The sequence below is a fragment of the Nicotiana attenuata genome, unplaced genomic scaffold (assembly GCF_001879085.1).
Source record: "Nicotiana attenuata strain UT unplaced genomic scaffold, NIATTr2, whole genome shotgun sequence".
Taxonomy (NCBI): Eukaryota; Viridiplantae; Streptophyta; class Magnoliopsida; order Solanales; family Solanaceae; genus Nicotiana; species Nicotiana attenuata.
Genome location: NW_017672565.1, coordinates 157,410 through 170,156, shown reverse-complemented (window position 1 = coordinate 170,156; position 12,747 = coordinate 157,410). Strand labels below are relative to the sequence as shown.

The 12,747-nt window shown below is 36.2% G+C and overlaps 1 protein-coding gene across 1 annotated transcript; it reads left to right on the top strand.

Moving 5' to 3' along the window:
- The first annotated feature begins 7,559 nt into the window (after nucleotides 1-7,559).
- On the top strand, nucleotides 7,560-12,339 carry LOC109213684 (beta-galactosidase 13-like). Its single transcript, XM_019377518.1, has 18 exons — nucleotides 7,560-7,872; nucleotides 7,985-8,080; nucleotides 8,177-8,289; nucleotides 8,368-8,434; nucleotides 8,535-8,627; nucleotides 8,848-8,991; nucleotides 9,181-9,275; nucleotides 9,375-9,480; nucleotides 9,567-9,651; nucleotides 9,761-9,879; nucleotides 9,986-10,150; nucleotides 10,244-10,422; nucleotides 10,524-10,633; nucleotides 10,743-10,852; nucleotides 10,951-11,058; nucleotides 11,179-11,286; nucleotides 11,411-11,556; nucleotides 11,644-12,339. Exons 1-18 carry the CDS (start codon nucleotides 7,702-7,704, stop codon nucleotides 12,116-12,118), a joined length of 2,490 nt encoding a protein of 829 aa, XP_019233063.1. The 5' UTR covers nucleotides 7,560-7,701; the 3' UTR covers nucleotides 12,119-12,339.
- The last annotated feature ends 408 nt before the right edge of the window (nucleotides 12,340-12,747 follow it).

The following is a 12,747-nucleotide window of genomic DNA, read 5'->3' as shown; positions in this document are numbered from 1 at the left end:
ATATGCTCCGTGCATGTGTGATCGAGTTTGGAGGGTCTTGGGATCAGTTTTTGCCATTGGCGGAGTTTGCCTACAACAACAGTTATCAGTCCAGCATTCAGATGGCACGTATGAGGCTTTGTATGGTAGGCGGTGTAGATCCCCGGTGGGTTGGTTTGAGCCAGGTGAGGCTAGATTATTGGGCACAGACTTGGTTCAGGATGCTTTGGAGAAAGTCAAGGTAATTCAGGATAGACTCCGCACAGCCCAGTCCAGACAGAAGAGTTATGCGGACCGGAAGGTTCGTGATGTTTCCTACATGGTTGGAGAGCGGGTCCTGCTTCGTGTTTCGCCTATGAAGGGCGTTATGAGGTTTGCGAAGAAAGGGAAGTTGAGTCCGAGGTTTATTGGCCCTTTTAAGATATTGAGGCGTGTTAGGGAGGTTGCTTATGAGCTTGCCTTACCTCCCAGCTTGGCAGGAGTTCATCCGGTATTCCATGTTTCGATGCTCTGGAGGTATCACGGTGATCCGTCGCACGTGTTGGATTTCAGTTCAGTCCAGTTGGACAAGGATCTATCTTATGTTGAGGAGCCGGTGGTAATTTTGGACAGGCAGATTCGAAAGCTGAGGTCAAAGAACATTGCATCAGTGAAGGTTCAGTGGCGGGGTCAGCCAGTCAAGGAGGCGACTTGGGAGACCGAGCAGGATATGCGCAGCCGTTACCCTCATCTTTTTACTACTTCAGGTATGTCTCTATGCTCGTTCGAGGACGAACGAATGTTGAAGTGTGGGAGGATGTAACGACCCGGCCGGTCATTTTAAGAATTAACGCTCCGATCCCCTATTAACTGCATTCCCCGTGTTTGTTTCTGCTATTGTGAGTTGCCGGGAAGATTTATTTGGAAATTCGGAGTGTTTTGGGACACTTAGTCCCTAAATGAGAGTTTGAGTTTTAGAATTTGGACCGTAGTCGGAGCAGTGTGAAGACGGCCTCGGAATGGAATTCTGTTGGGTGATTTCGGGTTTAGGAGCGTGTTCGGATTGTGTTTGGGGGGTACGTAGCTTAATTACGCTTAAAATGCCGAAAGTTGAATTTTTGAAGTTTCCGGTTCGATAGTGAGATTTTGATATCGGGGTCGGAATGGAATTCCGGAGGTTGGACTAGCTCCGTAGGGTTGAATGTGACGTGTGTGCAAAATTTCAGGTTGTTTGGACGAGGTTTGATAGACTTTTTGATCGAAAGTGTATTTTGAGAGTTTTGAAGTTCTTAGGCTTGAATTCGATGCTAATTGGTTGATTTGATGTTGTTTGAGGTGTTTTGAAGATTTGTATAAGTTTGTTTAGTGGTATATGACTTGTTCGTGCTTTTGGTTGAGGTCCCGGGGGCCTCAGGATGGTTTCGGAGGGTTAACGGAAGAGTTAGGAATTTGGTTTGGCAGCTGAAGCTTTTCCATTGCTGTCATAACTGCACCTGCGGCTAGGGGACCGCAGGTGCGGACTCGCAGAAGCGAGCATGGAGCCGCAGATGCGACCACATGCGAAGGCAGCAGAGACCGCAGAAGCGGAAGAGCTGCCGCACCTGCGGGACTGCAGATGCGGAATCTGGGTCGCAGGTGCGGAGTTAGAAATTTTAGTGAAAACCGTAGAAGCGGTTCCTTCAACCACAGAAGCGGTAGCGAAGGAGCGATATTCAACCGCAGGTGCGGATTTACTGGGCAAAAAATAGGAATTTCGAGGGTTTAGTTTCAAAAGTTGGAAAATTGATTTGGAGCTCGGGAGAGGGCGATTTTAGGAGATTTTTGAAGAGGAAATCAGTGGGTAACAATTCCTTATCCCTTTCTAGTTGTATTCCATTAATCTATTGTTAGTTTTATCCTTTAATTCCGAATTTGAGATGAAAATTGGGAAAAATTTGAAGAAAGTTCTTAGACCTAAATTTCGAGTTTTGGTTGGGAATTTGACGTTGGATTTGGATAATTTTGGTATGGTTAGACTCGTGAGAGTATGAGGATTTTGAAAATGTAAATTTTACCCGATTCCGCGACGTGGGCCCGGAGGCATTTTGGTCATTTTACCTAATTTTGCGTATTAGCTTAGAATTTATTTGTAGAATCAGTTACTTGAAGTGTTATTTAAATTATGCAATTGAATTGAATAGATTTGGGCCATTTGGGGTCGAGTACTCGTGGCAAAAACGTGGTTTCGGGTTGATTTTGAGCCGGTTCGAGGGAAGTGGCTTGTCTAACCTTATTTGGGGGAAACTCTCCTTAGGATTTGGTTTGTGATAATTGAAATGCCCTGTACGTGAGGTGACGAGTGCATACTTGTGCTAATTTTTGAAAAATCCGTTTTCTTTAAGTAACTATAAATGTGATTTCCTGTTTCATGTTCATACCGTGTGTAATTTAAGCCTGCTATTAGCTTAGGGAAGCATGTTTATTTGACTTAATTGCCTTACTTGCTCAAATTGCCTTATTTGGATTATGTGCAGCATGCTAGGCTAGAAATACCTGCTTTGTTTTGGTATGGAAATTTGAACCGAATTGAGTATTCTTTTGTGTTGCTGCTGTGTGTTTTCTTTGGGACTACGGGACGGTATCCCGGGAGATCTCCCTGTATGTTTACTTTGGGACTACAGATTTGTATTCCGGGAGATCCCCCTGCACTTTTATATTGGAACTACGGGACTGCACCCGGTAGATTCCCCCAGTATTGAGTATTATATTTGGGACTACGGATATGGTATTCCGGTAGATCCCCGTGCATTTATCAGTTGGACTACGGGACTGCACCCGGGAGATCCACTGGATATTTATATTTGGGGACTACAGGACGGTATCCTGGGAGATCCCCCGGTTATCTCTGCATTAAGCTGTATCTATTTTCTGTGATTACTTTGTTTCTGTTAAAGTTGTTGTTGTTCTTCTATCCTGTGTTACTTTTTACTGTTGCACTTAAGTATACTGCCTTATTTTACACCGTTATTATATCTTGTATTTCCTTTAACCTCAGTAGGGGTCTGACCTCCCTCGTCACTACCTAACCGAGGTTAGGCTTGGCACTTACTGAGTACCGCTGTGATGTACTCATGCCCTTCCTGCGCATGTTTTTCATGTGCAGATCCAGGTACTCCCACTCAGACTTATCATGCTTGAGGCGAGGAATTTTGCAGAGACTCCGAGGTATATCTGCTGCGTCCGCAGACCGAGAAGTCTCTTTCTATTCTCAGTACTAGTATAGCCCTTTCTGTATTTTTCCTTGTTGGTAGACATTCTGGAGTTAGAGCTTATTATGTAATCTTTTAGCTTGTGATTCATGGGGTTCCGGATTTTGGGGGTGTTAGATTGAGACTTTTATACTGTTATATGCCATGCGGCATCTTAAACACTGTTTAACATTGTTATTTCGGTTTTTAATTACTTTCTCCCGCAATTATTTTCCTTTTTTTGCATTTGTTAGGCTTGACTAGTCATAGAGACTAGGTGCCATCACGACAGTTCACGGAGGGCGAACTGGGGTCGTGACAAATAGTCAGTTGAATATTTATTACCCTTATAGTATTAATGAGCTATGATCTATACAGTGCTTGCTTAGTCGTATTACTTCATTCACGATAATATAAATCGAATGTCTCATTTTGGTAGAAAGTGCTAACGATAAATTTAAAAACTTGGAGACGATCATATAATTGTGTGTGTCAGACAATTTGTGGTTTTGCGTTGTCAAAATAGTTAAATTTTCTTATTTAGCGTTTGTTTGAGTTGTACTCTCCTTGAATTTGTGTCTTTTGTCGTAAGTTCATATTTTAAATATGTCAATTGCATTGGTTTGTTGTTTTTGATTTTTCGCTTCTGATTGTTCATTTTTGGGATTTCATCCAATAAAGTGGAGTAATTCTTTTTACAGTTTTTGAGTTTTAGATTTCACTTTGCAAGACAGTTTTGGTAGTACTCTTTTCTTTTGAACTTGTATGTGCAGAGATAAAGTTACATCTTGGCTGTGACTTGTGAAATATGATATTTATAGTTGAATACAAATGTTAGTTGCAAACTGAATAAAAAAAATAAAGAGGAAGAAGGTTTCCCTCAAAGTCCGAGAATTCGTTAGTGGACATATGATTTTTTTTCTTTCAATTTTAGCTCGCGCCAGAAACTATTTATATTTGGTAACCTTAAAAGTGTATTAAATTTTTGTGTGTGTATTCGATATTATTTTGAAAGCGACTATATAGTATCATTTTATTTTTAAATATCTTAGAATATGAAATGAGATAAGAGGCATAAATTCCTCCTAATTAGGATTGATAATTTCTTATATTATCATTTGGATATATGTACAGGTTCTCGATAAATAATTCGCTGAGTATAAAAAAATACTGAATTACATTTCAAATTAGGGAGAAGGTCCAAAATTGCCCTTCTACTATGCTATATTGTTTACTTCTGCCACCCGTTATACTTTTCGTCCAAATCTATCCCTACCGTTAACAAAGTTCGTAAAATTACCTCTAACCTTAACGTCCCTCCACTGTGGCAGCTAACCCCTCTAATATTTTGTCCATGTCAGCAGCCAAGTCAGCAGGTCCCACCAAATAAAATGTCATCCCAGCATTGGAAGTAATTTAATCATCAAATAAATTATGTTTCTTTATCAAAATTACAAAAAGATAAAATAAAATAAAAAGGAAAAGATCCCCTACCCTACCTGCCTCTAAGCTCTCCTCACCACCGGGCCTGGCCGGTGGTGGTGTAGATCTGAAAGCAAAGGACGGCCATTTTCATCTCTCAATCGTATGAGCTATGAATCACAACATACCAATCACAAAACCAAACACAACATATACAATCACAACAAAAAATACAAAACTCCAATGCAACTCCACAACAAGCATTTTATACTAGTTGATTGGAGCATAGAACATAGAACTACAACAGATCCCATCATTTCGTCCACTTTCTTGACTTTCTCTTCCATATGAATTTGAAGTTCGGCCATTACTCTCCCGAATCAATAAAAATGGGTCTCAAAAAAACAAGAAAACAAAACCTTACTTCAAGTTTGGATTTTTTTCAAGATTTTCGTACAAAAAAAATTAGGGCCTTTTGTGCTTATTTTACTCATGGAATTTTAGATTTTTTTTGCTCCTAATTAACTTTGAATACTTCCAATCTGTAAAATGGATTTGAGAAAACAAGAAAATCTCAGTTCAAGACGGAGTATTTTCAAGATTTTGGTACAAAAAAATGATTGAAACAGTCAATTCCAAGCAAATGAAGATCTCTTGGGCTTCATTCTTTTCACTGTTATCAGTCGATGGCGGCAGCTCAACCGTGGAGGATTGAGGAGGATTGAGCAATCATTAGGCGGCGAGTCTTGCGATTTCATCGACGACACTGATTCGACAACCTCTTCGTCGTCTCAGCGATTTCTAAAAAAAATTGTTTTTACTAGAAAATCATTTCGTTTGCCAATTTTACCACAAAGAACAAATATTCATCCTTTTAGGTCTCTTACTTCCACATTTTATCAATTCATTTGTTCCTCTTAGTCCCCTTAATTTCAAAAATGGGCATTGATTTGTGAAAGTTGCGTCAAAGAAATGGGCATGGATTATCGTGAGGAGAGGGTAGAGGCAGGATATTTGTTAAATTAGAGGCAGGTAGGGTTCATAATTAGGAGAGGTTAGAGGCAGGTACGGTAGGGGTTCTTGTCCTTTTTTTTTTTGTTTTTTTTTTTATCTTTTTCTAATTTTGATAAAGAAACATAATTTATTTGATGATTAAATTACTTCCAATGCTGACATGTCATTTTATTTGGTGAGACCTGCTGACTTGGCTGCTGACTTGGACAAAATATTAGAGGAGTCAGCTGCCACAGTGGAGGGACGTTAGGGTTAGGGGTAATTATACAAACTTTGTTAACGGTAGGGATAGATTTGGACGAAAAGTATAACGGGTGGCAGAAGTAAATAATATGCCAAAGTAGAGAGGCAATTTTGGACCTTCTCCTTTCAAATTAATATATATGCAGTTAAAAAATAAAGCCAAGAGACAAATAAATAGACAAAACAAATTGAAAGAATTACTGCTAGGCATATATTTATTGTTTTGTATGGGTATATGAACGATGGATCGCGGAGATTTGACTATTTCTTCTTCAGTTGTACTTCTAATGTATGACAAGCTTCTTCCTAAGAAACAAGATAACAAGACAACTCTAATGAAATTTAAAAAAGCTTTGTAGTAAAAAAAAATTATAGCATAAATATCTTTAAATATGGATCTCCGAAGAAAGATGTTACCATATGACTTAAAACTCTATTATTATTTGCTTCTTGCTTTTGCAGACAAAATTCAATATATATTTGAGAAAGATGAAATTATCCATATATTTACCAATAATTCTGTTAGCTCATGTTCTATTGCTTTTAGTTTTTTGCATTTCTAAAGTTACATAGACAATATACTTCTTACAAATTGGGATAATATACTTTTACTACAGCTAAATTATTTCAAATAAGCTGAAGGACAAAGCAATTATTTTGATAAATGTGTCAATTCCTTCTTCGCTTTTTTCCTTTATTTGTTTTTATTTTAATTTACATCTTATAATTGTTTCTTTATCGAATTTATGTAGCCTTTGTCTAAAGTTAAATAGGGAGAGAAGAAGAATTCCTTGTTGTGATAAACTAATGTGAAGAAAAGACCATGACAACGTCCAGACCAGAACAAGCTCTAAGATTTTATTGAAAAATATATGGCCCTTTTCTTTTAATTTTATCTTACTTGATTACCAAATTTTTATTCAGTATATTAAGAATGACTCATTTCACAATTCAAGTTTCATATATATATCCACCAATGAGATTCTAACTCTTAACACTTATTGATGTATAAATAAAAAAAATTATATATTTACAGTTGTATATGATGAAGCTGAATTTTATGCATGACGCATGCATCCAAATAGAAAAAGCGAGGCTTGAATATTCTTGCAGTGAAAAGCAACCAACCTTGAGAAGACAATTATGCCAATACATAATTGATATTATTATGGCTGAAGAGTATAAAAAAAATAAAGTTAATGAAAAAATACTACTTTCTACACCATCTATTGAAGCAATTAAATTTCATAAGTGAGATATAGCAAAGTTTAATCAATAGCGTGATGGCGAGAAGTACCGAGATAGAGTTGGTCGGAGAGTATGTCATTCTACTTTATTCAATAAGAGGTCTTAAAATTACCGAGTAATGCTGCCTTTTGGTATATTTAAATTTGTAATTATAATAAAATCAAATATTTTCCAAGTATATACACATCAACCTTTTTTGGTACTTATATAGATAATAAATGATAAGAAATACACGTGCAGAGAGACTAGTATATGAGAAAAATATGGAGGGTGGAAGAATTCTCCAAGAAGTAGTTTTTCGTTAAAAACAACATTAAATTACAACCATTCATTAATGGACGTTGATTAATTCTGGATCCAAACAGAGAGGGGGCTAAGCCTATAATTGCTCTAAGCCTTAAACATATCCCAACATGATCATTATAAATTGGAACAAAACTTAGACATTACAAGAGAAATCAAGACAGCTACTTTGGTACCTCCTCCCGTATAAGGAAGAGGTGCCTTTTAGCTTTCCGTCTTCTTTTCCTTTGTTGTCCTTGCACTTTCACTCATCGTAATAATTTTTTTTTAAAAAATACACAACAATATGGCGATATCAAGTCGGTTACTGTCGTTAGTCCTTCTCTCCTTGTTGGCTTCTTCTGCAATCGGTGAAAAAACTAAAGGTGTTACCTATGATGGTCGTTCAATGATCGTCAATGGGGAAAGGGAATTGCTCTTTTCTGGTTCCATTCATTATCCTCGTATGCCTCCTGAGGTAACTTGAAAATCAATATGTATACATACAATAAGATCACGTTATATTTCGAATCAACAAATTCAAGATTCTACATTTGGTAATGAAAACTGTATTGTGACGGAATGTGCAGATGTGGCCAGACATCATCAGGAAAGCTAAGGAAGGAGGTCTGAACCTAATCCAGACTTATGTCTTCTGGAATATTCACGAGCCCGTTCAAGGCCAGGTAATCAACATCAATGTTTCAAATGTGAACATTATATTTCAATCTTGTGCACAAGGAGATCAAAATGGTTAAACTGTTTTCCCTTTGAATTTGCAGTTCAATTTTGAAGGAAATTATGACTTGGTGAAATTCATCAAGACAATTGGTGAACAAGGCTTGTATGTAACTCTCAGGATTGGACCATATATTGAGGCTGAATGGAATCAAGGGTATATATAAATCCATCAATTTTGACCTATTATTTTGTTCCTAACTATAGTTGCTAAATTATGGCTTATTCACTACAGAGGATTCCCATACTGGCTAAGGGAGGTTCCAAATATCACATTCCGTTCTTATAACGAACCATTCATCGTACGTATATCACATTTTAATTTGCATGCTCTTTAATAATTACAGACAATTAACTGGCTTTTAATTAACAACTCTTAAATTGTTTATTTCTTTGTCGCAGCACCACATGAAAAAGTACTCAGAGATGGTCATTGATCTGATGAAAAAGGAGAAGTTGTTTGCTCCCCAAGGAGGCCCTATCATCATGGCTCAGGTGTGTATATCAACATTGGCGAAACCAGGAATTCTAACAAGGAAATTTTAAGAATATCACACGTGATGAAATTCAGAAATGTAACCTAAATCAATTTTTGAGACACCTTTGCCGCGACAATACAAGTCTCTTTCAAAGAGATTCAACAGTTCATATATGTACAAACTACGCTATGACTTGTATATCAGGCACCATATACTAATGTGGTCTTGTAACGCAGATCGAAAACGAGTACAACAATGTACAACTAGCATACAGAGACAATGGGAAGAAATATGTAGATTGGGCTGCTAACATGGCTACTGGATTATACAATGGTGTCCCATGGATCATGTGCAAGCAAAAGGATGCCCCTGCCCAAGTGGTACGTTTATCTCCGTGTGACCTATAGGTCACGAGTTCGAGCTGTAGAATCAGCAACTAATGCTTGCATCACACGATCCTGCGTTTTGAACGCTTCGTGCACCGGACTACTTTTTTCAGATGAATAACCAAATAAAATGATAGTTAAAATATAATAATTCTTTCCATTTTTCTCAATTTATTTCCACAGATCAACACTTGCAATGGAAGGCATTGTGCAGATACTTTCACAGGTCCAAATGGTCCCAACAAACCTTCTTTGTGGACTGAAAATTGGACTGCCCAGTAAGTATATGAGCTTTTTTTATTTTTTTTTATTTTTATAAGTCTAATAAAATTGTAATGTTATGTCTAAATTCTAATATTTAAAAAAATGATTTGCAGATATAGGACTTTTGGAGACCCACCATCACAAAGAGCAGCAGAAGATATTGCATTTTCTGTAGCTCGTTTCTTTGCTAAAAACGGAACCCTTACAAACTATTACATGGTACATATATATTCTTTTTATTATTTTCTCATACATTAACTTTTTAAAAATGGCTTAAAATTAATTTCCTTCTTGTTAATTTTCAGTACTATGGTGGAACCAACTATGGAAGAACTAGCTCTTCTTTCGTTACAACTCGTTATTATGACGAAGCTCCCCTCGACGAATTTGGTTAGTGTTACCATTTTATGCACTGACGGTATAAAAAGTATAACAATCACAAGGACTTATTCACACTCAAAATATTTAACTTATAGATATTTTTATTATATTATTTCAGGTTTGTATAGGGAACCAAAATGGAGTCATTTGAGAGATTTGCACAGAGCTTTAAGACTATCAAGAAGGGCTCTCCTTTGGGGAACTCCCTCTGTACAAAAGATTAACCAAGATCTTGAGGTAATTAATTAAAAGCATTTGCATTCTTAATTTACCCTAAATTTAAGAAATTTTGTTCAAAACTGATAAAAATCTCATTAATTACTTCTTAAATATTATTTTACAGATTACAGTTTATGAGAAGGCTGGAACTGATTGTGCTGCATTTTTAACCAACAACCACACAACTTTACCTGCCACAATTAAGTTCAGGGGTAAAGAATATTACTTACCTGAGAAATCCGTTAGCATTCTCCCTGATTGCAAGACTGTTGTCTACAACACTCAAACGGTAAATATACTACATAGTAAAAAAAAAAAAAAAGTAGATTATAATTTCAATCTGAAAATTACATTGAATTTTTTTTTTTTTTTTGGAAAACAGATTGTCTCTCAACATAATTCAAGGAATTTCCTCCCATCAGAGAAAGCAAAGAATCTTAAATGGGAAATGTACCAAGAAAAAGTCCCAACCATTAGTGATTTGTCACTTAAGAACAGGGAACCTTTGGAACTTTATAGTTTAACAAAGGATACCTCAGATTATGCTTGGTACAGTACAAGGTAATTATAATTAAAGTTCATTGTTATTCTTGTTAATGTCTTTTATTATCTTAATTAATCAAATTGAGTTTACTCTAATGTTGAATTTGTTATGATAATAGCATCAACTTTGAACGCCATGACTTGCCTATGAGACCTGATATCCTCCCCGTCCTGCAAATCGCAAGTATGGGACATGCATTGTCTGCGTTTGTTAATGGCGAATTTGTTGGTACGTTGATTCTTGATATTGGAACGAGTTTAAGTTTTGTACACTGACCATATTATTGTATGCTATAGCTTGTTAAATCGCACTGATAATATAAAAATTGTTTACTCAGGGTTTGGACATGGTAACAACATCGAGAAGAGCTTTGTTTTCCAAAAGCCTGTCATCTTGAAACCTGGAACCAACACCATCTCAATTTTGGCCGAGACAGTTGGCTTCCCGGTACTTTCTTTCACAATATTGAGAAAATAAGCAAAATATATAACCTGTTATGTAATATGTTACTTATCATTTATTCGTGGGAATTTATTATAATGCAGAATAGTGGAGCCTACATGGAAAAGAGGTTTGCTGGACCCAGAGGTGTGACCGTTCAAGGTTTGATGGCTGGAACACTCGATATAACCCAAAACAACTGGGGACATGAGGTAAAAAAAACATATAATATTACATAATGATATTCAATTATTTGATCTTTGACAAATATAACCTAAAAAGGTATAAATTCAACTGATAATTAACCAAAATAATTGATGGCCATTTAACAGGTTGGTGTATTTGGAGAAAAAGAGCAATTATTTACTGAAGAGGGTGCAAAGAAAGTAAAATGGACTCCTGTAAATGGTCCTACTAAAGGAGCTGTTACTTGGTATAAGGTAAGCACTGAAGTCAAGTAATATTCTTTTATTTTTAGGTTATTAATCTCACTTTTTACGAACAGTTACCTGTATTTATTCGGCTCTTTCTTTATCTGAAAATTTATTTTCTTTTGGGATGCAGACCTACTTTGATGCCCCAGAAGGCAACAACCCAGTGGCCTTGAAAATGGACAAAATGCAAAAGGGTATGATGTGGGTCAATGGTAATAGCCTTGGTCGTTATTGGTCATCTTTCCTCTCCCCTCTTGGACAACCCACTCAGTTCGAGTAAGTATATATCCGTAAAAAAGTCACATAAATTAAAAAAAAAATCTCTAAACAGTCCTATAACATATTTTACGTATGATATTTCAGGTATCATATTCCAAGAGCTTTCTTGAAACCAACGAACAATCTCCTAGTCATCTTTGAGGAAACCGGTGGTCACCCTGAAACCATTGAAGTCCAAACAGTAAACAGAGACACAATCTGCAGTATCATTACCGAATACCATCCTCCTCATGTCAAATCATGGGAAAGATCCGGTACTAATTTCGTCGCGGTCGTGGAAGATCTCAAGTCAGGAGCACACTTAACTTGTCCTGATAACAAAATCATTGAGAAAGTTGAGTTTGCTAGTTATGGTAATCCAGATGGTGCATGTGGAAACTTGTACAATGGAAATTGCACTTCTATCAATAGTCTCAAAGTTGTAGAACAACATTGCTTAGGCAAAAATACATGCACAATTCCAATTGAGAGAGAAGTATATGACGAGCCGAGCAAGGACCCATGCCCTAATATTTTCAAGACATTGGCTGTTCAAATGAAGTGTGGGAATAAGAATTAGGGCTATATAGGCTGAAAGTTTGGCTATAACATATTTTAAATGTATATACTAGACTTTATGCCTTGTATTCACAGCTTCAATTTGTTTTTGATTACTTCAATAAAACACAATATTTCAGCCATATTTAGTCTTTGATTTATTTATATTCCCTGCTTACAGTAAGGAATAAAATTGTTCACATTGTGGAAGCAAATTTTCTCGGTAGCTTCTCTATATATATATATGAAGATGTTGGCATTTTTTGTAAGTTGAATAACTCAATTTTTACTAGTTGTTACATTCTTAAATAAATTAATTCATGTTTGATAGATTGATATTAACCAACTTTTATTGTATTAACGGAAAAGGGGTCAAAATGCCCCTAAACTATTGAAAAAGGTTTAAAAATACCCTTCATTCACCTATTGGGCTAAAAATACCCTTCCATCCACTTTTTTGGTTCACTTATGCCCTTTGACCGTTAGGTCAATGCTGAATTAAAAATAATTATTATTCTTTTTGTAAAACTTAAAAAAAATATTTTACAAAATATTTTTGTTTTTTTAAACTAATGCACCAGTAGTCCACTAATTTAGTAAAGTTTCTTCTTCTTTTTTTTCCAGTTTTTACAAAAAAAAAAAATCATTTTT